This window comes from Oryx dammah, unplaced genomic scaffold, assembly GCF_014754425.2.
Source record: "Oryx dammah isolate SB20612 unplaced genomic scaffold, SCBI_Odam_1.1 HiC_scaffold_21, whole genome shotgun sequence".
In the NCBI taxonomy this organism is placed as follows: Eukaryota; Metazoa; Chordata; class Mammalia; order Artiodactyla; family Bovidae; genus Oryx; species Oryx dammah.
Window position 1 is genome coordinate 78,247,292 of NW_024070205.1, and position 24,217 is coordinate 78,271,508.

Sequence of the window (24,217 nt, forward strand, 5' to 3'; positions counted from 1 at the left end):
AGGGGTTGGACTAGGGTCATGGCTAGGGGCATACCACCTAGACCCAGATGGGAATTCCCAACGCCACAGTGATTATGGCTGTGCCTCACCCTCAGCCACAGGCAACCACCAAATTCAGATTCTCTGCCTCTCACTATGCTGGGTACATTCCTAAGAGGAGCAAAGAAAAATGTTCAAGGGAAGAAACCTAGAGTCTTCTTTTTCACAAATCCTGATAGAAACACGACGTCGGGGTCTCATCTCAAACACAGCCTGTCCAATGTCGAGTTCACGTTTCCATGTAAGCCTGTTTCATCTACATTTCCCACCCCAGTGGATGGCAACGTTGAGAAATAGCAGTTTTCCTGAAATCCTTCAGATCTCACTCCTTTAGCCAACTGGTCACCAAAGCTGGTCAAGTCTACCTTCCATCATTGAGAGGGTAGTAGGGGAACCCCTGGAGGCTTGCAGGCACTAGGCCAGCAACTTCCCTTGCCTGTTGGCCACCCGGAATCAAAGGTTGCTTTGTCTTGCTCTCATCCTGCCATCTGTGCCCATGGACTCTGCCATCCCATATCATCAGTGGAATGGTTCCCCTTGAAGATGCAAGGCTGTATTATGCTGCCATCAGGGACTGCACCATTCCAGTGAACAAAGAAAGAAGTCTCCACAAAGAGCAGAGGAACTGAGTGCCGTAGGAGTGGCAGAGATGAGAGTCTGAGAAAGGCAGGTGGGGGGGCTTAGCCTCAAGGTAGGGGCTCAAGCTCACTCAAAAGAAGCACATATACTGGTAGTGGGTCAGAACTTTTAACAAACTTCTACATAGCTATATCATACCAGTTACATGGTCTCAGCTTTACAATTTTCTGTTCTATAAAATGGTCATGATGATACATCACAGGGTTGTGAAGGTTCAATGAGCTAATACATTTACCATGCTTAGAACAGTGTCTGGCACAGAAAAGTTCTCAATTTTTAGATTTAATAATAATCCTCATAAAAACTCTCTCAGATAATGTTAGCTCATTTATTCATTCAAGTATATTCATCTAGGGACACATGAGATCAATGGGATTCACTTAAAGGAGCTTCCTCACAGCCCTGTGGGAAAGACTAGAGAGGACGATGACTAGGCAATATTGTGGTGGGCACAGAGTGCCCGGGTCAAAAAGGGTTGCTGGTTACCTAATTCTGCTGAGGAGAGGCAGGCAGTGCCTCCCAGGTGACGCTTGAAGTGGGTCTGGAAAGTTCACAGCTGCAAAGGCAAGAAACGTATTTGTGCTGCCTTCTGGTGACGGGGCTAGACAGACACATTTCTGAGTTAGGCTGACTCAAGACAGATCTTCCCCTGACCCAGGGACTGAACCCAGGTCTCCCACATTCCAGGCAGACGCTTTAACCTCTGAGCCACCAGGGAAGCCTGAGAGGGAGAGAGGGCATGGGGAAAAGTCACGATAGCCTCTTGTCCTGCCCCAAAGACTTGGATCTCAGATCTAGAGGTGCTGGGGAGTTGCTACATAAGTGCACAGCAGAGTGACATGACTGAAGGGTGTTTAGGATAGAGTTACTTATCCTCTGGCATCAGTGTGAAAGGCTATGAGAATAGTGAAGCAGGTGTGTACAGAGGAAGAGAAGGAAATAAATCAATCCCAGCAGTTAGGACTCCTCACTCCGTTTCCTATACTCCCTTGGCACAAGTAACCCAAACATTAACCTATCAATTCCATGGTTATATAAGTAAACAGAAGGTTACTAACTACAAGTTTGAAAAACTCTGATATTTACATCCCAGCATACAACAGCCCTTAGGACTGTGGAATAAGCTAGATGTATCAGGTAGGTTTGAAGTTTAAAAAAAAAAAAAGACCGGAGCCATGTGTATGTTGTCTCAAGACCAGTTTATTTATTGGTATATACACACCCACACTCAACACTCATACACACCCATCCGCCCATTCTTGATGCACTGAGCCAGTACAGTGCTGAGAAGGGACCTGATAAGACACAGGAAGCTGATGGGGGCGGCGAGGGTATGGGTCACTGGCGAGTCTCCAGATAAAAAGTATATTGATGGTGAGGCAGAAGATACACCAAGACAAGAACCTTCCATCACCGTATGCATAACCTCGCTGAAATACATCCCAAGAGACCCTGAACAGACCTGGATCCTGCTAGCTGCTGGCTTATGATATAACCAATTAAGATAGGGTTAAGTCACAGAGGAGAAGCTGGGACTGAATTTCCCACTTAGCTAGCCCATCAGAGTTCCCTGAAGGAATCAGATGGCCTTATGGTCTCTGATTGTGAGTTCATCAATCACAGGAATCTGGGGCTCCTCCACAATCTTAACATCCATTACCCAGAGACAGGGGCTTTTTCTCTCCATCTGACTCGTTCTCTGCTCAAGAACTCCTCCAGCTCCATTGCCAGTGGCCTGACAGACAGGAAGGGCAGGCAACAATGAGAGCAAGGCCAAGTGAATATCTTGTCCAGATGCATGGAAGCCCACCCAGCCCCACCACTCTGCAGCAGAAGGCTGTAAGTGTGGCACTGCCCCAGGCTCCATCACTCCTTCTAGACGGGGTTCCCTGACCCTTCATCCGACCTGCTAGCCTAGCCCCTACTCAGACCCAAATCATCAGCTTGCAAACTAGCTGCTCAGCCGCCTGAAGGTTGGCACTGTACTGGCCACTCTCCAGGTAACATGCCCCAGGTACTTTTCCTCTCCTCTCACTAGGAGAAGCTCTGGGTTCCATCAACTCACCCTAAACTTGGGTTCCAAACACTTCCAAGCACCTTGGCAGGAGAAGTATGTGGGTGAAGAAGGAGAATTTATTGGAAAAGACATTCCTACCAAGCCAGGACCTGTATCCCTCAGCCCTAGATGCAACGACACTGCTGGGGAAAGCAACTGAAACTGGGCAGGTCTCAGGAATTTCTGGAGGCAGCCCCTGAACACCAAAAGCACCTCGAACTAGGGTGACAGTTTGGGAACAAGCAGGAGAAAGACAGTCTTCAACAACACTGGATTTCCTGGACCTAGGACATGATTCACTAAAGGGGAAGCTTTATTTTCTTGCTAGGAGATCAGGGAAAGGAAGCCTCAGATTACCTTTTTTCCAAATCAGATTTTAAGGTCAGTGTATTAGTATATACTCAATCCACTCATTAGGTACATTTTTGTAGGGCTGGGGTTATCAAAGAAGTGGGCCAGAGGGGGACAGCAAGGGAAGAAATACTGGGAGCACAGCTGGCAGTTCATGGTTAGCTCTGTTCTGCCCCAGAGCCAAGATCCTTCTCCCTCCAGCCCAGCAGCAGCTCTACGCTACAGCTGGGGCAGGAGGCAATTCCCACTGCCACTTGGGCTTAGAGCTACCTCAGGACATCGGCTCTCCCTCTAGCTGACCTGCCTGCAACCTCTCACTGGGCAGGAGGGCTGAATTTCCCCATGCTTATGCTTGACATTTGGGATTCAACTTAAACCAGGGCCTAGAATCTCCACCTGAGCATTCCTTCTTCCCAGGTTCATCATCCTGAGAAAGAATGGGGCCGTCTACATCTCCCAGCCCCCAAAGAGGTCCTGAAGGTGTGGCAGCAGCTACAAGGTGCGGATGAGTCAGGGGAGGAAAAATGGGGGGGCGGGTGTGTGCCAAAAGCAGACGTAGGCCATCTAGTGCAACCAAGAGACGGACAGCAACCAGAAGGCCAAATAACCCAAGCAAGGAAGTCTGAAGCGCCCTTTCCTTGGAAGGGCCACCCCAGCCCTTGGTGCTGCATCCTGGTCTCCGGTGGAGTGTGTGGTCCAGACCTGTTAGATGCAGAAGACGGGAAGCGGAGTCCGTCTATCTCGGCTGCCTTCCTCTTCCTGGCGCAGACCCACAAGCATGGACGACCTGGCTGCCTCACACCACCAGGAAACCCAGACACATCCCAGAGAGCCTTACAAGGGACACACGGTGGACTTGGGGTAGCGGGATGCTGAGGGGTAGACGAGTATATTCTGAGAGAGGAGACTAGGAGCCCTGGGAGTGAGGGGAACCAGCAGGACGGTAAGGGCTATCCGAGCCTGTGAAACCAAGCAGGAGGAAGCTGGCCTTCCGGGGCTGTGGCTAGTCCCGGAAGGCGGAGAGCATGTGTCCGTAGAGATAGTGGGAGCGAGCTGAGAGAGAGAGAGAAAGGCATTTGCGCAGTGAGTTGGGAGCGACCCCCCTGGGAGACGGGTTGCAAGGTATCTGCGGCGTGCTTGCAAGCTCGAAGCGCCCAAAACCTGAGAAAGCAGTAAGAGCAAGCGGCGGTGGGCGCGAGGCGCGAGCAGCGTAGAGCAGCGGGACCGGCCCGCCAGCTACGGGCGCGGGGAGGCCTCGAGCCGGCGGACGGCGGGCCGCGGAGCGCCTGCGCCCCGGACCCGGCCCCCTCACCCCGAGCCGCGGGCACCGCCGCGAAGGACCCCGGGCGGGAGGCGGGCTCAGCAGAACTAGGTCCGCACTGCTGGAATCTCCAGTCTCCGCGCCCCCGCTGTCCGGACTAGGAGTCGACAGCCGCCGGGGAACACAGAGCCACGGGTTAGCGGGCGCGCAGCTCGCATGCGGAGCCCTCCCGCCCGCGGCCGCGTTAACAGCGCCAGCCCGGCGCGCCCCGCCCCGCCCCGCCGGCCGCTCACCTTCAGGCGTGATCTTCTTCCGCGGGGACGGTGGAGGCGGCACGGGCCCCATGGCCGAGGCGCGGAAGGTTGGCGGGAGCGTGTCGGCCGCGGCGCTGAGCGGGGCGCGGCCGTGGGGGTCCCGCGGGCGGAAGCGTTTCCTCCAGGAGGGCGCGCGGCGGAGCGCCTGGTCTTCCCCCTGCACCGGGGGGCGCGCAGAGGCCCGGGGCTAGGGCGCTATGGCCGCCCTTCGTCCCTGCCTGGGACGGCAGGCAGTGCCTGTTCTAGGGGCACCTTGCCCTTCAGAAACAACGGAGCAAGGTCACGTCGCGTTTCCGGCCCTCAGCCTTTCCCTGTGGAAAATGACTGGACGAAGCGGACGGCTCCGGAGAGCCCTTGAGACTCCGAAGGTCCCTGCGTCTAGGCGAGGTGCGGTCCCCTGTTCAGATCTGACACCCTGCAGTTTAACTGTTTCCCTGTCGCCTCAATCATCTCAAAGTGAGCTTGCGATAACCACTGACCTTTAAAGTGTCCCTCCTCTCAGCCTCATGCATGGGAAGTGGTCACCAGCCAGCCTCCATGCACTCCTTCCTGCCCTTCCGGAGACTCAATATGGCTGCAGCCCCAGTGTCCTGGAGGAGTGCTGGGTCAGGAGCCAGGAGACCTGGCTTCCATTTTACTAGCTGTGTGACCCTCATAGATGACCTCTCTGAGCTTCAGTTTCATTATCTATAAATGTACAGCCTGCCTATATGCTGGATCTGGGGAGAGCACTGACAAGGCTAGGTCAGGCAGATGGCCAATCTGAATAGGCTCTTCCAAAGGAGGCAGTGGACAGCGGTCCCCTACTATCTTCCCACTGTATTGCCAGCCAAGCCTCCAAAATAACTCTCTCTGCCAAAGGGCACCCAGAGCCATAACCCTACAGGATGTCCCTCTGCACAAGCCTCCTAACCCACCCTTCAGAGCCTACATCCACCCTCCTTGGCGGCTGTGCCTAAAACCCCTCAACCCTTGTGTTGGCAGAACTGTTGCAGGTAGAGTGCTACCGGCGGGACTGAGAGACACCAACCCACCAATTCTCACCTCAACAACCTCTCCCAGCCCCATTAGGGTTTGCTGCTCCTGCCCTGAGTAGGCCAAATGTTCCCATCAGTTCTTAGCACCATGTATCTCTGTCATAGCATTTTTAAATGTACTGATGAGATTATGTCATCAATTTATTTCTCTTCTCGTCTTCCTTCTCTCCCCTACCTCCACTTTCAAATTCTAATCTTCATGGGGCAGAGATTCTGTTCTTTTTGTTTCAACCAATATATTCCCCAGCCTCTGAGTAGTGCCTGGGAACACTGTAGGTACTCAATAAATAATTATTAAGTGGCAGCTGGCTCCCTATGCACACATCCCACCCCTGAGTTTATGAGGAACTTTCCTCATCAGTTCTGTCTTCCCCGTGACCCTGCCCTTATCCTAGACCCGAGACCCTTCTCTTCTGCATGCTTTCTCTCCATTTCCACCTTCAGCCAACACTAAGGTCTTCTTTCTGGTTTTCTCCCCTGTCCTGTAATAGGCGTTCTTTCTATTCAGCGTCTCCTCATTTCCCTTGAGTCCTGCTATCCCTGTACAGGAGAACTGGATCTAGCCCTCCAGGGCCTTAAAGCTTGAGAAGGGAAACCAAGAACCAGAACTGTCAGAGAACACAGTTCCAAGAGACAACCCAAGATTGCTTATGATGTACTAGATGGCTGGACAGGAGGCAGGCTCTTGGATCTCCAACCTCCCCCCTGCTACTGTCCCATAGCCCCAAATCTCATATTATTCATGGGACCTAGCCTTCTACTTTAAGCTTCCTTTTAAAAAATCAGTTCTCTCCAGCCCTACATCCAACTGCATCCCAGAAAGACCACTACATTGCCAAGATAATATCACCTACTCAATAACTCCACCTCAATGTCTGAAGCCTGGTATCACTTTTAGGAGGCAATGGAATGTAGGAAAAAGAATACAGGAATCAGATACACTTTGCTCGACTCTTGCTCTGCCACATACCAGCCTATGACTGTAGATAAGTTACCTGTGACAGCAAGTTACCTCTTTGATCTTCAATTTCATCTGTAAGATGGGATAATAACCTGTCTCGTGTGATTATTACTAGCATAAAATAAGATGTCTGCCATCACTTCACTACCATGCCTTGCCCCATCCCTGGCTTTGAATAGGCATTCAAAGACTATTTTTGTCAGGACTGAAGGAGTAAAGAGCTTTCTAAATTAGAAAGCACCATTCAAAGATTTATGAAAAAGCTATATCAAAGAAAGCTTAGATCCTAGCGTATGGGAAATAAGTAGGAAGGTCCTTGTAGGAGCATTGGGAAGATTCAGATCTTAGAATGGGGACACCTAGTGGGGTTTGGCAGTTTATCTCTTTGACTGAAATGCACACACACACACGTGGTAAATAACACACTCCAAATTTCAAGGTACCTCTGTGAAGAAAACACCCCTTTACAAATTCTGTGTGTTTCTAAGCATGTCCTATCTACCAAGGCAGAGCAGTCATTCCACAAATGGGTTTTATTCCGTTAAACCCAACCAAGAAAAGATTGACTGATAAGTAGGTAACACTAATGGTGTCCCATAAGGAGGCCCAGAAGTCTAAAGAGAGGCGCTGATGGGGTGGGGGTGCAAACAAAGGGAAGCTGCACAGAAAGTGGGATCAGCAGATCTGACTGAAGATGGAGAAACTAAAAATAAGTAGTCTGGGCTCTTTTTTAACTTGTTTGAAACCAAGGCAGGTAAGGCAGACCTGACAAGGAGGGCAGGCAAGGCTGATGATAGGAAAGGGAGGCGGAAGGGGAGAGAAGGCAGGCACTGAGGGGACTGTGTCCTCAGGAAACCTGTGTGTTAGCAGGCATCTCTTACAGAAGTGTTACGGCCAGAACTTCGGAGTCTTCCCAGAAACAGTCCAGCCTAAACTTGAGAGGAAGGCCTGACAAAATCTAGTTGGAAGAGACTGTTTCTTCAGTGACCAGGGTACATGAGTAAAACTAGAGGGGGGGCTGGGATGACAGCAGCCTGAGCCATGCGTTTAACTACGTCACACTGAACTGAGGAACATGTGAGCAAACCTGTCATTGAATGACCTCAGCGTAACGTCCACCTCCAAACAATCACACTGCTGGGCAGGTTAGAAACTTTATGAACAGGCTGGAGATGTGCTTTGCTGACAACACTGAAAAGAGGAGGTCTAAGAGATACAGTCGGAGAAGGCAATGGCACCCCACTCCAGTACTCTTGCCTGGAAAATCCCATGGATGGAGGAGCCTGGTGGGGTGCAGTCCATGGGGTCTCTAAGAGTTGGACATGACTGAGCGACTTCACTTTCTCTTTTCACTTTCATGCACTGGAGAAGGAAATGGCAACCCACTCCAGTGTTCTTGCCTGGAGAATCCCAGGGACGGGGGAGCCTGGTGGGCTGCCGTCTATGGGGTTGCACAGAGTCGGACACGACTGAAGCGACTTAGCAGCAGCAGCAGCAGCCAAGAGATACAGTAAAAGGTATGATCCCAAAGAGACTGCCTTTGGGGGAAACCTCTGAGCTTCTGTAGTTAGGAGGTTTGGGGCACAGAGTTTGAAAATGCTAGAGGTTCAAGGAAGGAGTTTCATAGAGACTTCTCTAGGCCTATTGGTAGGCCTGTTTCTGCCTCCTCAACCCCCTGACATCATCCCCATCCTCTATGGCTCTCCTCTTTTAGGTTACTCCACCAATCATCAACCCAAGGAAAGAACTCATGAACTTCAATGAAGCAGCAGTGACCACCAAATCTTCAAGGTCCCCAGTTCACAGTCAGGTACTCACATCATCCAGCTTCCGGTCTGTGCCCAAAGCCAACAGGTTGTTGAACTCTCTCTCCAACACTTGGCGTGCCTAGAGTCCACAAGGTGAGACAGGGGGAGTAGGGAGGGGCTATGGTTAATGACTTCCAATACCATCTTTCACCTGTTTTGTAGGGAGTACAAGGGTAGAGATGGGGTTTTCAGTTCATTTAACCCATTGGCCTTTGATACTGTTCCTTTAGGCCTGGCCTTGGTGTCCTCCTCCAAGTCAAACTGTAAACCTTAGGATTTTTTCATATGGAGCTAATTAGAAAACTATAATTAAAAAAAAAAAAGAAAACCAATTACAGAACACATGGATGGACAGGCTTCACCTACTGGGGGAAAAAACCAACAGTTTGTCTATAAGGGAATATCATGGCATATTACTTCTCTGAAGGGGTAAATATGCATGGAGAACATGGATAATAAAGATTTATTTAGATTATATAAATGTATTTTATGAGGTTCCAAATAAAAATTTTAACTTAGGAGACTGCTCAGTCGTGGATATTGGTAGCCCTTAGGCTGTGTGGGGCATAAAGGCCTTCTGTAGGCCTCCTAGTACTTTAACTCACTAGGAGATTTGAGAAATGCCAGAAACAAGGAAGTTTTCAAAATTGCCACCAGATACTTTTAACCATTTTTAATGAAGGATTCCATATTGGATCAGATCCTACTTCTCTTAATAGCTAAGCTAAATGAATGGGTCAGAAAAACAAGAATGGTTAGAGAGCAACAGAGGGGTAGCCCTGCCACTGTTTACAGATGTAGTGCTATCCACAAAAACTGGATGTATGTAGAGACAGGAAACAAGACAAAACAAGCCCATTTCTGAGTAGAAAATACTAACCATAGAATTCTGTGAGGACAGTCTTTGTTGGTAATGGGAACATAATATTTTTATAAACGATCCAAAAGGAGATGCATAGTTAATATTCAAGTATCCAGATGACCCTGTTCCCCTGGGTCGTGAAAAATGACTATGAAGCTGTGTAAGTGGGCAAGAAGGCGACCAATGAGGCTGGAGGTGGACAATCATAGAGATACTGCATTTTGTGGGGAAATCTCAGGTCTTCCTAGAGAACAAGGGGAATCTGTGTGATCCATTCTGACTGGTGGGGATGGGTCACTGTAAAGTGACTACAGGACACCCTGGGCTTGTGTGCTGCCATCACCCCTAAAAGGCCAACACACCACCAAAATTATGAGACAATTCAACACTACCTTGCACAAGCAAAAACTTGTCTGTTCCCAGAATAGCTTGTGCAGCCCTGGTGGTTGAATTTCAGAAGATATATGACAGCTGCAAACAGTCCAGACAAGGGTAGCTAAAATGATCAGGGCATGGAAACAACTCTCAATGAGAAAGGCTAAAAGAATTAAGACCACTCTGTCTGGAAAGACAAAGCCTCAGACCCAGAGGTAGCACAGTCAGGGTTTATGAAATGACAGAAAGTAGAACTAGTCAAAAACAAACATCTGTACCAAATCACAGACAATTAGGATGAGACAGTTGTCCTCCCCAGGGGGAGCCCAATGTGAATTACATTTAGGAGAAATAAAATCAGGAAGTATCTAGAGTCCATTATCCACAGGAAGTTAAAAAGGTCAAACATAAATAAGTTCAAGAGAATTTAGATATATTCTTAGATGACAGCTCCATAATAAATATGAAATGTAATGGAAGGAGATGTCTAATCTTTTGAGCTGTCGACAGGGAGACAAAGCCTTGGCATGGAGCAGCTCTGGGGTGTGTTATTTGGTATATTTAGCTTTCTTAAACCTAGGGACCCAGGAGCAGATCCCTAGGATGGGAAACAAAGGAGATACAGGTTCTCTGGTCCTTTGGGGCCCTAGGGCTAGGGTTATTCATTTTCCTCTATGAATAGTCAGGTCAGAAAAGCAACTTGAGGAAAGTCTCAACTGCAATGGTGTGGCTGGGAGGAGATGGAGGTGCCCACTGCGGTGGCACCAGGCCTGTGTTGAGCGTGTTCTGTTTGTGAGGAACACTTGTTTCCTAGGTAACTTGGTTATGCACAAGGACCACTTGGACGTTTGAGGACATTTGTGATCCCCTCTAGGACAGGCCTCCCGCCGATCCATAAACCTATGCATATCAGAGGGAGAGAAAGCAAGAGAAAGGGAGACCAAGATTGAGACTGATGACAAGGATGCCCACCTGGGTATTTTGTGTGGGTATCTGGAGAACCAGGGCCAGTGTGTTGTGGTCAAAGTTCTCATCCAGGGCCAGCAAAGCGCCATGCACACCACTCTCATGGAGGTTTCCTGCGTAGTCCCGGAGCCCAATAGACTGGACCCAATGAACTACCTGTTCATTGGTCCAGACTAGCACATCTGGAGGGTGGGGGCAGAAAAGCAGCAGAGACAGGTGTGGCCAAGGCCTCTCCAGGGACAGAAATGGAGGTCCCTGGACCCAGATCCCCAGTCTACCCTGTTTCTATTGGCTCCTACCCACTCCCACCCCCCTTAACTTTCCACATCTTCTTTCTGTCCTCCCTGGCACCTGAGCTCTTGGAGAACCAGCCCATACTACTCCATTCTTGTCAGCCTGCAGGTTCAGGCCAATAGGCTTTCTCCTCAGAGGCCCTGTATCAGGCATCCCCTGTTTCTAAGCAGGAATGGCCCTTTTCTTAGTCTTTCTACCTTCAAGGTCTCTCCTAAGACTTGCCTTTCTTTCTGGTCAAACCCCACCCACAGCACCACATTTTCTGAGCGCTTTCTCACATCCTTGCATTTGTCTGGTTGGTGGTCCTGTCTTGTGTGGGGCGGGGGCTGTTTCTTCTCCAACAGATGGCAGCATCCTCTGGGCAGAGCCTGTGCCTCCCTACAGGCTCTGCCTTCTCCCTCAGATTTGGATCTCCGCTGTGGCACAGGATGCCTCTCCTGTCTTCCCTCAGCCAGAGGCCAGGTCTGTGCAGGCCCTCATCCCCCCAGGCTGCTTCCACAACCCTCAGAGGAGGCGCCATCGAGCCCGATAGGCTTACCCTTGATCTCATGCTGGCTTTCCTCCCGCCGCTTCTCCAGCTCCTTCCGGTCATAATTCAGCCTCTTCAGGCACATGATGCCATACTGAAGACTGGTTCTGCAGGCACACAGCCCCCCTGAGCCAGAGCCTCAGTGGGGTTGCATTTCAACCTCATCTGCCCCATATCCAGCACCAGTCACAGCACATCGAGACCTACATCCTCCAGGACAAAGAGCATCCCAGCCTGCTCCTTCTCCGCCTTCCCCAGGGCTTAGACATGATCCATTCAAGGGTTACTTCCCTCTCTCTGCCTACCCTACCGGTCTTCCCTATAAGCCAGGGTGTAGGCTTGACTGATGAAAGAAACTTCTTTGAATGATAGCAACATGTCCTTCCCTCTCCAGGGTCTGAAATGACAAAGACCCCTATAGGTACTCTTTTGTGTGCCCATTTCATTGAGTCCCTAAAACGGCCTATGGTATGACCTGCCCCTATACTGACAGCCCCGCTGTTCCTCAGACACGGCAGGCATGCTTGGCCTCTGTGCCTTGGGGCATTTGCAGTGGCTGCTCCTTCCGACTGTGACATCCCTCCCCTTTAGACTGCTGCATGGCTCACACTCCGGTCTCCTTTAAGTTTTTGCTCAAATGTATTTCAAGTTGAGTAGTTGTTACCTTGTCCACCCGATTTAAAACTGCAACATCACCAGCATCACCCCCAGCCCATATTCCCAATCCACCTTACTCTGATCTAATTTTTTTCCTACCACCTTTTATCTATTAACATTCTGCGTATTTATAATTCCTTGCTATGTCTCCCACTTACAATGTAACTGGAAGCTTTGTTTTGTTCACTGATGTATCTTAAATCCCTAGAATGGTGCTTGACACAGTCCATAAATGTAAACATCATAAATGCTAAATGGATTACATGAAATAATTCACATAAACTATTAAAGTACTTTAAACTGTACCAGGTGTATAGTATGTACTCAGTAAAAAATGACTAAGCCAGGCCAAAACTCAAAGACTGTAGAAGGGACCCCACAGGCTATCAGTCCAAGTTCCGACCTAATGCAAGAGTCATCTCTTTAACAACCTTCCGAGTATTATGAACACCTGTGCCTGGACACTTCTGGTGACAGGGAGCTCACTACCTCTCAGTGCAGCTCATTCCACCTTGAGCAGCTTTCCTTGTAGTGTTCTTTAAACTTGAACACTACTCTGTCATTCAGCCTCGCTGGACTTTACCATCTATAAAGTGGAGGAACAGAATAGAAGGTTTCTCCCAACTCCAAGTGCTTTTGACTATCACTGAGGTCATTGCTTTGTGAGATTAAATTATGCTGGATTGCTTCCTACTTTTCTTACCTCAGTTCTACCCAGGTAGCCCATCTACCTAGAAAAAAATCCCTTATAGCTCAGAGACACCATTTCTAGGAACTGTTTTCTGGCTCATGACCTTTAAGCCTTTTGGTCCCCTAAAAGGAGGGCAGATACACACAGACCTTCTAACTGGAAATGCCTCTGTCTAACTGCAATCTTAGTAAAATTTCAATACAGTTCCTATGACTTTCAAAAAGCTGTTGTATGGTACAGCAGAAATATAAAGCCCTTAACGTCAGATCAGCCTGGGTCTGAATGCCAGCGGTGCCACTCTCCAGCTGAGTGGCACTTGGCATATGTGAAACGGGGGTAGTGCCTCTCCTGCAGAATCACCGTGAGCAGTAAAGGTGATCCTGTATGACAGGGTTTAGCCCAGCCCCTGAAATATAAGAGGCACTCAGTAATGGTACCACTCTTAGGAGGACATTGCTGATTATTGTGTGTGTGTGTTCTCATACCAAAATCGGAGACTCTTATGGAAACCTGCTCAATGGAATACTGTGGTCTAAGGAAAAGCACTCTCAGTGAGGTGTCGAGAAAGAATGTTGGCCCCATTCTGCAGCCACTTGACTTGAGGCCTGGTGACACTCAGTCTCTATTGGACTTGTTTTCTCCATCTGTGAAAGAAGTTTTTAAATATCCCTTCCTCACTGTTAAAAAATTATAACTTAAAAAACATTTTTTAAAGATGAGAATATGCTTATGAAATACTAAGTGGAATGAAAGCAGTTATTTATAGATATAATTGAGGTAATAAGGAATGCAGAAATGCTTCATTAACTCTGAAGTACTGACGATTTGGGGCTATAGGCTGAGTCTCTCTCCTGGGACCTGGGCAAAGGGTCAGAGGAAGGCTTCCATAACGCTGGGCAGGCTGGCCTACCAGATCCTGAAGCAGCCGAGGCACATCTCAGCTTGGTGGGCAATGGTCCTTCTTTCCCCAGCCCCATCAATCACTCAGCGAGGACAGGTGCAGCTAGGTCTGGCAGCCTCCGAGACTGACAGAGACAAAAGAGTGCCTTTCAGCCCTAGCGGTGGGGGGAGGGCAGACACAGCTAAGGGTTCCAGCACAGGAGGCTCTCCAGCACGGTGGCATGGTTTGCATCAGGAAACTTGCATTCTGATGGTATCCCTGAGTGACCTTGGGCTGCTACTCCCTCCTATCCCTCAGTTTCCTCACCCATAAAAAATATGGAGGCTAACTAATCTCTTCCAAATATAATTTGTTCTTTATGAGTTGGAGAGACCAAGGGACACCTGCAGACTCCAAATAGAACTTTGAAAAGCGACACACTCTCAGCTGTAACCTTTGACACATTAACCACTCAAGGCAAAAGACCTGGCTCAGATAGTTGGTATGATGTGAAGCTGAATGTTAAAAGGGACTTCCTGAAAACTATAAACTCCTGGAACTATTACCACCCACTTTACTCTCCTACCCAAATGCCAGCTGGGGTCAAGCATATATTTCAAATGAGTGAAGCAGGCTGGGGGGCCTGGGAGGACCTGGGGAATACCTATGTTTTAGGAGGGCTGCCTCCCTACCTCTAGCTGGTTGTTTCCATGATCCCGTTTTTCAAGAGAAGCCAGACATCCAGAATTCTGTGTAATACTTCCTAATGTTTAAATGTTGGCAACTAAAGTCATAATTTAAAAAATACAATGTAGGCCAAACAAAATGCATTAGTGAGGCAAATTCTGCCCTCAGGCTACCAGTTGGTGACCTCCATTGCAGACATTTTTGCACAGAAGATCTGTCAACAAAGGGAAGGACACTGGATAACTTCCTGTACAAAAAGGATGTATGTTTAAAGCTGAGAGGCTGAGATCTAGGATGTGAGCAGAGCAAGAATCCAGATAGAACTTTCCTCTCATCTTGTAAGAATCAGGCACCTAAAATAGATGCTGGGTTCAGTATGAGTCTTCTCTGGATACATGTAGGGAATTCAGCAAGCCCAGTGACAAGAAATAAAATTCATATCTTTGAGGAAATTTTTCCCAGTGAAGCTAAAAAGAAATGACTGTGTCTTAACAGTTGGAGGTGAGAGGATTGAGAGGGTAACAGGCAGGAAGGCCAGGGGTCTCCAAATGGAGGAAATAGGTTGCAAGTGTAAGACATTTTTATCTCTTTTAAGTGGCAGGAGGAAACAAACCAGCGATTTTTTCCCCTTCTCTCTACAGATTTAAAAGGAGGTTTCTCTTAATATACTGTGTTGCCATAATGACACCTGGTTTCACCTGAAGTTAACTATTCTCAAACCTTGAGTTAACCAATGCATTTTTCTTATGGAAATATTTGCCTTAAACTATGTTAATGTACTATGCATTTATCCCAGACTGTCTTCAAGTCGATTTCGCCTAATGGCTCAGAACGCACTTGACAAACCCGTATGTTATACTCAGAGAGTGTTCCCCTAATCTATGTAAACGAAACTATCTGTATGGCAATCTGCCCTTCTGCAAGATTCAAGTCAATCGTTTTATGGCCCGGGATGAATAATCTGGTGCCAAGATTATCCCAAAATGCATCTTATGGATGAGGGGCCCGGTGCCATTCTGAGTTTTAAGACATTCCTTTCTTTCATTAACAGACTGCTAGTGACTATATAACATCCAGCTGAAAACTAGCAGGGGGGTACTCTTTCTGCCTCCTTCTGATGCCTATGTCAGAAGCTTTCTCTATCTCCGTTATACTTTAATAAAACTTTATTACACAAAAGCTCTGAGCAATCAAGCTTCGTCTCTGGCCCCAGATTGAATTCGTCTCCTCTGGAGGCCAAGAATCCTGGTGTCTTTTCATTCAGCAACAACCTTTCAGGACTAAACAGTGGAGACAAAGATTTGACTTTCCCTAAATGGAGATCTGTCACTATCCCAAACTGGTAAAGGAAAAAGCACCTCTATTCCTGGAGACAGACCCCCAGAACTGGGGGAGACCCGTGCTGGGAGGCGGCCGTGGGCTCCAGCCTGGCTCACCGGTGGGAGCTGTCCACCATCTTCAGGTGGACCCGCAGGTCCTTCTTGGTGAGGTGGTCCAGCATGCGAGCATCCACGAGGCACTCCATGAAGTAGCTGCGGTACTGGGAGAGCCCCAGGCTGGGGAGCCACTGGTTCCCAATCCACTCGTGGTTCATATCCCCATAGACCAGGGTCTGAGGAACAAGATGGAGGAGGATGGGGGCAAAGGCGGCATCAGCAGGTTGCAGCTAGCGTATTGTTGAGAGAAGTCTTACTCCGGCGTCCATGGCAATTCAATAAAATCGCAGCTTACTCTCACTGAGAGGCTGGGGAACAATGTCTGAGTGTAACATACTGACTTGTCAACTGGGAGGTGGGGGTTTTTAATGGAATTTTTTAAGCCCTGAAATGATGTATTTCTACTCACTTATCAATTATCAACAGTAATGAAAAGAAGCATCTATCTAGGCAGCAGATAACAGGAATTCCTTCCCATCAACTTGAAAGGCATTTGTGGTGCTGTAGGGCCAACTTGCCTTCCTGATTTCTAGTCAGCCACAAGCCTGCTGAGTCCAAGGGTCAGGCTGCTTTATAGAGGACCTGCAGTGTGGCTAAGAAAGCCAGTCTTTCTTGGGAAACTGTCTTCATATGGTCCACAAGGGCTTGTGTTTGACTAAAGATGTAAAAAAAAAAATGAAGTAAGCTGACCTGAATAGCCAGCGCTCTTCTCTAAGGCTTGGTGGTCTCTCCAGAAATCCTCTAGGTCCTTTGTATGCTGCCTCCCCACCCCCAATACAGCATGTGCACCACCCCCGACCGAGTCTGGTTCTGAGAGGCCTGCTCCAGTTAGTCACTGCCTCCTGTCTTGCGGGCAGGGACCTCTCTGACCATCTACCCTTAGAAAGAATTTTCATGGCAACCCTCCATCACTCTTTTTACCTAATCTGATTTTTTTTTAGAACTGAAAATTTTATCTTCATTATCTTTTAAAAAATAGTTCATACATATAAAATATATGCAGCATATGTTCATTGTGAAGCATAAAGATGAAGTTAACATCTCTGGATGTCATCCACTGCGGCCTCCATCCCTGTGTCTTCCCCAGCTTGTGCCCTGCTTCCTCGAGAGGAAACACCTCTCCTGAGTTTTCTATCATTCTCCTGCTTGAGAAAATGTTTTATTGGTTCTTATGGTCACTGATGCATACTTCTTTAAATAATATAATTACATTTGCTTGGTTGAGAGTTTTAATAGAAAATCTTTTGGGACTTATAGTTTTCATGTTACATTATATATGTGTCATTTATTTCCTCTGCTGAATACTATTTTATTGTGACAGTATACTGTAACTGATCAGTCCAGTCTACTATTGCTGCTGTTGCCCAGTAAGTATAAACAGTGCTGCTCTGTGCTTCATTTTAATTCATGGCACTCATATCTATCTGACATATTGTCATTTATTTGTTTATTTACTGTCTATCTCTCCACTAGGATATAAACCCCAGGAGGGCTAAGTTGGCTTACTTCTGTAGAGCAAGGCCTAATACCGAGTAGCTGCTCAACAAATCCTTGCTAAGTGAATGAATGAAAGCCCTTTGCTAAGCTCACCAGGGGTACCCCCAAGAGGGTCATGAAGAGGAAGAGGATTCATACAAATGATCTCAGTACTCCTGGGAAGGGTGTCAAACTGAGGGGAAGAGGCAGGCATGCTGGGGGCACAGCCATCCAAGGCTCCTCACCTGCCATGGTAAAAACCAGTGGTAATGAAAGGGGACTGAGGAAGGAAGGAGGCGGAGCTTCAGCAGAGGAGAAAACCTGTGCCCAGGGCTATTCGTGTGAAGAGGGACCTAAAAGACCAGGGCTCAGAGTCCTCCAGGAGCAAACCTGCCGGGAGAACACCACCCCAAACTGCTGCGAGTTGGTTCTGAACAAGGGGACAGGGTCTTACCTGAGCCCAGCTGCCCTCCTCACTGTCCTGGGAACAAGTGCAGCATGTCGGGGGAAAGAGGCAAAGTCAAGAAACCTGGCAGCCTCCACCCAAGGCCCCATCAGGAAGAAAGAGCAGACACCCCAGCAGCGGGATGGGTGACTAGGGAAAGCACAGAAGGCTGGTGCACATGCCTGTGTTTGCAGTGAAAGGGGATCAAATGTGTGTGTGGCAGAATCACAGCCAGCCAAGTTCCCAGGTCCTTATCACCCTCTCTGTTCTTTCCCCAAGGATCCAGCGCAAGGGCAAAGACTGGCTTCATATCTGTAGCCGGGCAAGATTTTCCCAAGCCCTCCTCTTCTCTGCAGTTCATCAGGAGCCTAGCGTGAGCCTGTGAGCCCCCTGGGATGCACCCCCACCCCCACGAACTGTTTCCATTCTCACTTCTTTCCCACCAACCTACCAATCTGAGAGCAGAACTCCATCGAACAGCAGGGATCCCAATCTTATACTGTATCAGCTATAACCTTCCCCTCATCCTCATGCAAGTCATCAGTCCTAACACCAGACCCAGGACCCAGGGCCTGACTCACTGTTTTAGTGGATGCTGCCAGAGTTTCCATCTCTTCGTGGGTGACCCAGACATTCCCAGAAGACTGCAAGCAGAGAAGAAACCTAGCTGGTCCTGTGTGGGGGTGCCTAGGCTCCCTATCAGGCTGAGAGCCTCAAGGACAAGGACAGAGCTGCCTTCCCCAAGTCCTATCACAGGCCCAGCCCAGAATTCTGCAGTCTAGCTCTGAGCAGCTCTCTTTTATCACTGTGTCTGCACTGCTTAGCACAGTGTCTGGCACACAGAAGTATTCAGCAAATGTTTTCTGAATGAATATGAATAAATGGTGTGAATCTGGTATAAGGACTAACCCAATCACAGAGATGGACTACAGTGAAAGATTTCCTCTGGGCCTCTATGGAGAGGTTTACATTTTTCTGGAGAGGTTGGAGGGCCAGAATTTACAAATGTCCTATTCCCTCTGCTTTCCACAAAGGCCCTGTTTGCAAACTCTGCCCCAAAATTTGGAATTCCTGGCAGAGGAAGAATTGGGGAGATGGAGCTCATGGGCGGTACGTGGGAGGCAGGGAATTACACCTGCTGAGATCCTGCTGAATCAGTGTTACCACCTCTTGGAGGCCAGGTGGGACCCTTTGTGGGGACAGGAAGTAAGGGGCAGGACTCAATGCTACAATCTTCCCAGTGACCCATGGGAAATTTTGCAGACACTATTCTGGAGCTTCTGAAAATATTCTAGGTGAGGGAGAGGCCACTCACAGTCCTGGAGGTGGGCGGGGCAGAGGGGCTGGTCAGTGACACCATCTCCTGGATGGCCAGCCGGAGCTTGAGCCGGTGCAGGGCATTGCTGATGCCAATTTCTCGCTGGATCTCTGTGTCCGATAGGGCTGACATGATGGCGCCACTCTTGACGTTGGCCCGGCAGGCTGCCACATACCAAGCAGGCATCCCCACCCAGAGCTGCAGATACGAGGCACAGAGGGTAAATTCAGCCCCTTCCTCAAGATCTGGGCTTCACTCAATACTGAGAGGCAATGGTCAGGCCTCATCCATGGTCCCAGAACAGCAAATGCAGAGGAGAGGAATTTAGACATGTGAAAATGACCGTCACCAAATGCTTTTTCTCATTTAACAGGAAACTCTGAGGCCTGGGAAGGTGAAGGGATTTTACTAACACTGCATGGGTGATCAGCTCCTGGGGATAGCTATGTGAAAAGTGAAACCACCTGTGAAAGTCTTAAGGCTCAGTGATGATTAATTCCCAGACTTAGCCACACGAGAGACATCAGAATATAACATCCACTATGTCCTCCAAAGTAACAGGTGTGCATGTTTGGGGAAAGGGGGTGTTGGCTAAGTGCTAGATATGGCACTGTGCACTTCGCAGGGGAAAAACATGCTGGGAAAATTTTAGAAATACCACCCCTGTGCCTAAGGAGTCCTGTCCTTTCTTACACACCCTTCCCACCAGACCTGAGGAGACTTGGACGCCCTTTGCTCAAGTTTACCTCTAGCCAGGAGACCACAGTAGGGCCGTCCCACTGGGCAAAGGACATTCCTTTTCTCCGGGCATCTTCGAGCAGCTGGTGTCTTTTGGGAAGAACAACAACAGACTCACTGTCCTTTTCTCTTTGTCAACCATGCTTACTCCCAGGGACCACGGGCTCTGCCAAGACGTGGACTCCCACTATCCCAGCTCCTCACCACAGGACTGCCACCTTGCTCTATGCCTGAAACAGTGTAACACGAAGCCATGAGGAGCAACACCTCTCCATTTTCAGGTTGTATGCACATGGCCTGAAACACAGACATTTTAGTTTGCTCTGTCAGAGCTCCCAGGTACTGGGTCAGAGCACACTTGTCTCCTTCTCCCAAAGCACCCCCGTCTCCTTGCTCAGGTCATCCTAAGAACAATCTCCCAGCCCCCGCTTAGACCAGGCCAACTCAGTTCAGAAAGGGCCTTGCTGGGCTCTGACTGCCTGAGCTCAGCCCCATGGCAGTCCTGGGGGACGAAAGTGAGTGAAGGGCTGGATCCCACCTTGGCAGAGCCTAGCCTGTGCTTCTTACTTCTTCTTCAGCCTCCGGTCCTTTTCTGCCTGGGTTCCCAGCTTGGCAGGCACCATGGGCTCCTGCAGACCGAGCTCAGAATCTGTTAGTAGTACAACTAGAATGGAAGAGACGGCATATCAGCTAGGTCCTCTGCTTCTCCTCCCAAGGCCTGGGTCAGGACTGGAGAGCAGACCAGCAGGACGCGCCTCAGCATAGGAGAGCCTGTGGGCCTGAGGGGACCACCTATTCTTCCTGGAGCCTCCACACAACATCCCTACAACCTGGCGGTCCCACAGTGGCATCAAGTGGGTCACCCCGCACCCAAAGAGCCTTCCCCTGGGGGCCTCAGCTCTCTAAGTGTTTTCCAGCCAGATGGCTAGAAGTTGTTCCACCCTAACAGCAGCAGAATCCTAGCAGAACTTGTCCCTCCTCCAGACCAAGCTGGGAAGGAAACTTGGGAGAGCCAGAGTGGGCTTTGGGCTCAGCCAGGATTAGCGTGGCCTGGGTTGGGGTGGGGAAACAGGCATGCTCAGAGAGCTGTGTCTGGGCCCCTTTCTCAGGGCCACTCACTTGCACAGATCACAAGACAGAACGTGCATGGCTCTGTCGTCTTAAGGACCTCCTGAACTGATGCCAGAGTTCATGGCAGGGGCAGCACTGTAGAATTCATTTCAGTCCCAGTCACTCCTCACAAGCATACAGGGGGCAGAGGCTAATCCAGAAATCAATCTGCAATGCTGCTTTAGGTTTAGGTGCCAACATGGTGTGGAGAACGTAGGAAAGCATAGGGCTTCAACACAAGATGCCTCTTGCACTGCCAGAGCTTCTCAGCCCTGGCCCCTCCCATCTGTGGCTGGCTCCATAATGTATTTTACAAGGCCTTTATGAGCTAGCCCCAGCCTAGGATCTAAACCCACCTCTTCTGTTTCTCCCACACCCTTCCCTCCTCACTCTGAAAAGATTCAACTATGTACAAAACTCTCATACCCACCCTCTCCCCCTCTCACACACAAATGCTTCTTCTTGGCTAATTCCCACTTAGCCTTCAAGCTTCTGCCCAGGTGTTGCCCAGTAGAGAAAGTCACTCTCCTCACTCCCACTGCTTCATAACTGACCTCTGAGTTCCAGAAGCATATTGCTATCTTAATATTGTTTTGGAATCATCTCTTTTTTTCTTTTTCATTAGAAACTGAACTCCTTGTAGGAATGACTACTGCTCTGATACCTACTATGAAGCCTTGCTTACTACAGTAGTTAATAAATGTCTGTTGAGCAAATAACTGGATAGATGAGGGCAACAAAAGGAGGAAGGGAGGGAAAGGAAGAAAGGAAAGAAGAAACAGGGGAAGGGACAGGAAGACAGCTAACATTTACGGTGTACCTACCACATGCCAAGCACACAATGGAACTTTATATTATCATAGAGGTGTTAATAATGCTACCCTTGCCCAAGTACTTACTTGACTACAGTGTCTACCAAGTTATGATTAGGCATTAGGATATTTTGAGTCTTGGAGGCAAGATATACTAGGAATTAACAAGTGACTCTCCTAGGAGAAAAAAAAGTCCAAGAAATTTCTCCTGAAGGTCCTGAGCACAGTACACTAGAAAACCTCCAAACTGGAAGAAACCTCAGAGGTCAGACCTCACACTTGATACAGGAAGCCCTTCTACAGTATACCAAATAAACAGCCATTCATCTGACGCCTGACACTTCTTATGGCAGGAACTACCACCTCATGAAGCAGCCCTTCCAGCTGTGAAACAGCTCTAACAGAAAACTGCTTCTCTGGAGCAGAATCTCGGTGTCTGTGGCTTCTGCCTGCTGGTCCCTGGCAGAGAAGGCTGGATCCAAGGACACCCTCCTGCTTCTCCCCTACTCACACCCATTTACTAGGGTTAGACAGAGACCATGGCCTGTGGGTCCATCCCGGCTTGGCTGGATCAGCCTGCCTTTCTCCTTCTTCCCAAACAGGCGGCCGATGGATGATTTGATGCCTTTGCGCTTGGCACCCTTGTGCAAGGAGTCCTGGCTGCTGTTGCTGCTGCTGGGGTTGCTGCCTGGATCCTCCAAAGCACTACAGGATGACAGCCAGGACGGGGTGGGATGAAAAGAAATATACTTAAATTACAGCATGAGAGATAGGAGCTAGATTTCAGGAAGAACTTACAGTAAGTGTCAGAATTGAAAGGGTAAGGGGGTATGATCAGAGCATGGGACCAAAAGAGACATGGAAATGTCCTTCTCTCATGGTGTTTCAAAGAGAAGTGAGATGTTCAGACACCTGGGACAGGTGAGATTCAGCCTGTTCAGAGGCAGAGAGAGGGATGAGGTAAACTTGGGGATGGAGAGGCTTGAGATGGGGTCTGCTCCATTTACCTCTTGCCTTCTTCCTGGCTCAGGGCTGGGTGGCCAAGCTTTTCTAGCTGCAGTGTCCTGGGTGAGGAAGGAGGAGAAGTCTCACATTTTATGGTGGCTTTATCCTCTCGGTTCTCTTCCCAAGACACTGGTGACTGAACAGACAGTGGAGCCGTCAGGGGGTAGAGGGAGAGATCGGGGGCTTGCTGACCCAGCCCAGACAGGCGGAGGGGCATAGAGAGTGGCAGAGGGGAGGCCCTGCCGGGGCCTCTCAGAGTTCAGACTCAGACTCAAGGGCCGGTGGGGGAGAAGTTGAAAGGTAAAGGCGGGGGAAAATTAACCCGTTAGTACCTGGGTCATCAGGCAGCACTCACCAGCAGCTTCCTCCTATGCTTTCTTAAGTCACTGGGCTGGAAGAGAGAGTGACAGGAGAGCTTGGACTCATCTTTTGGACGCTTGAACGTCTACCCTAAGGGGAACCCAGTGGTCTTAGGATGAGAAGATAGAACTCAGCGCCTTATACAGGCCTGAAGAGAATATCACAGCAAAACAAACCAACAAATCACTGGCTTGAAAAAAAATAAATCAGGGCTTCCTCTGAAAGAGAGAAAGACGTGTGGGCGCTGGGTGAATTTCTTAAGCATTATCCAAGGGGAGAGGGCAAGAAAGTAACCACGTAGCTCTTTCCAAACCCAGAAGGATGTGCTGGTAACCTGGCATGCCAAGGTCTATACACATCATAAGAAGAAAATGCCGTGACCCGACTGAGAGTGAGCCCTGCAGTCAATTCCCCTCGGTCAACCCTGAAGCAGAGCCTAGTGATGACAAGGTTGTTCATCAACTGCTCTGAGTCTCTCACCAAGGTCATGACCCCCATCCGGTCCAGGTCCTGGGCAGCACTGCGGGAGGTAAGCTTAGGTGTGGCACGGCCGCTGAGTGGAGGGGATGCGCTGGCCAGGGACAGGGCGGTCAGAGAGGTGGGGATGGAACCTCGTTTGTGCAGCTGGGTCAGGTCTAGGGCCTCCATGCTGCCACTAGTCACTCGAGTTTCCAGCTCCTCAGCACGGAGCTCTGTGGACTCCTTCTCTTCCTGGATCATCCTGGGAGGCAGGCAAAGTCGGGCCTCACTGTTAGCCCGGAGAGGACTGGCAGGGGGCACGTGTGGGCACTGCCTGAGTCACCACCCAGTGGCCCAGGGTACAAGGTGATGCTCAGGTGCACCCCAGTGTTCGGGGGCACTGCAGGGACATACAAGGCCTTGTGAGCATAGCTGGTTCTATCCCACTACAGCTTAGCAATTTTCCATCTGGTTAACTGGCCTAATGTAACAAAACTCCCTAGTTTAACAAAAGCAGTTTGCAAGGAAAGGAGGCAAGTCAGTCAGTGGAATATAAAACTATAAAACTATAGTTTTATAAACTATATAAAACTATAAAAATATACCCAATGTCAGGAAGGTCTAAGTCAGTAGTTCTCAAACACAGAACCT

At 49.1% G+C, this 24,217-nt stretch overlaps 1 protein-coding gene across 5 annotated transcripts in view; it reads right to left on the reverse strand.

Moving 5' to 3' along the window:
* Window positions 1-1,858: 1,858 nt before the first annotated feature.
* The window catches only part of PPFIA4 (PTPRF interacting protein alpha 4), a 39,482-nt gene continuing 17,123 nt past the window's right edge, over window positions 1,859-24,217 (reverse strand). The window contains exons 15-29 of one of the 5 annotated variants that reach the window (XM_040263002.1): window positions 23,588-23,828; window positions 23,103-23,138; window positions 22,750-22,883; window positions 22,281-22,447; window positions 20,388-20,484; window positions 19,829-19,910; window positions 19,080-19,280; window positions 18,346-18,408; window positions 17,774-17,800; window positions 15,844-16,019; window positions 11,502-11,599; window positions 10,676-10,851; window positions 8,477-8,545; window positions 4,640-4,817; window positions 1,859-4,138 (exon numbers count right to left, since the gene is read on the reverse strand). In XM_040263002.1, coding sequence (XP_040118936.1) covers window positions 4,089-4,138; window positions 4,640-4,817; window positions 8,477-8,545; window positions 10,676-10,851; window positions 11,502-11,599; window positions 15,844-16,019; window positions 17,774-17,800; window positions 18,346-18,408; window positions 19,080-19,280; window positions 19,829-19,910; window positions 20,388-20,484; window positions 22,281-22,447; window positions 22,750-22,883; window positions 23,103-23,138; window positions 23,588-23,828 — 1,795 coding nt within the window. In that variant the 3' untranslated portion in view covers window positions 1,859-4,088. Of the gene's footprint in view, window positions 4,139-4,639; window positions 4,818-8,476; window positions 8,546-10,675; window positions 10,852-11,501; window positions 11,600-15,765; window positions 16,020-17,773; window positions 17,801-18,345; window positions 18,409-19,079; window positions 19,281-19,828; window positions 19,911-20,387; window positions 20,485-22,280; window positions 22,448-22,749; window positions 22,884-23,102; window positions 23,139-23,587; window positions 23,829-24,217 lie in introns of those variants that run through there. The other 4 variants (XM_040263004.1, XM_040263000.1, XM_040263001.1 and 1 more) reach the window with 4 other exon arrangements.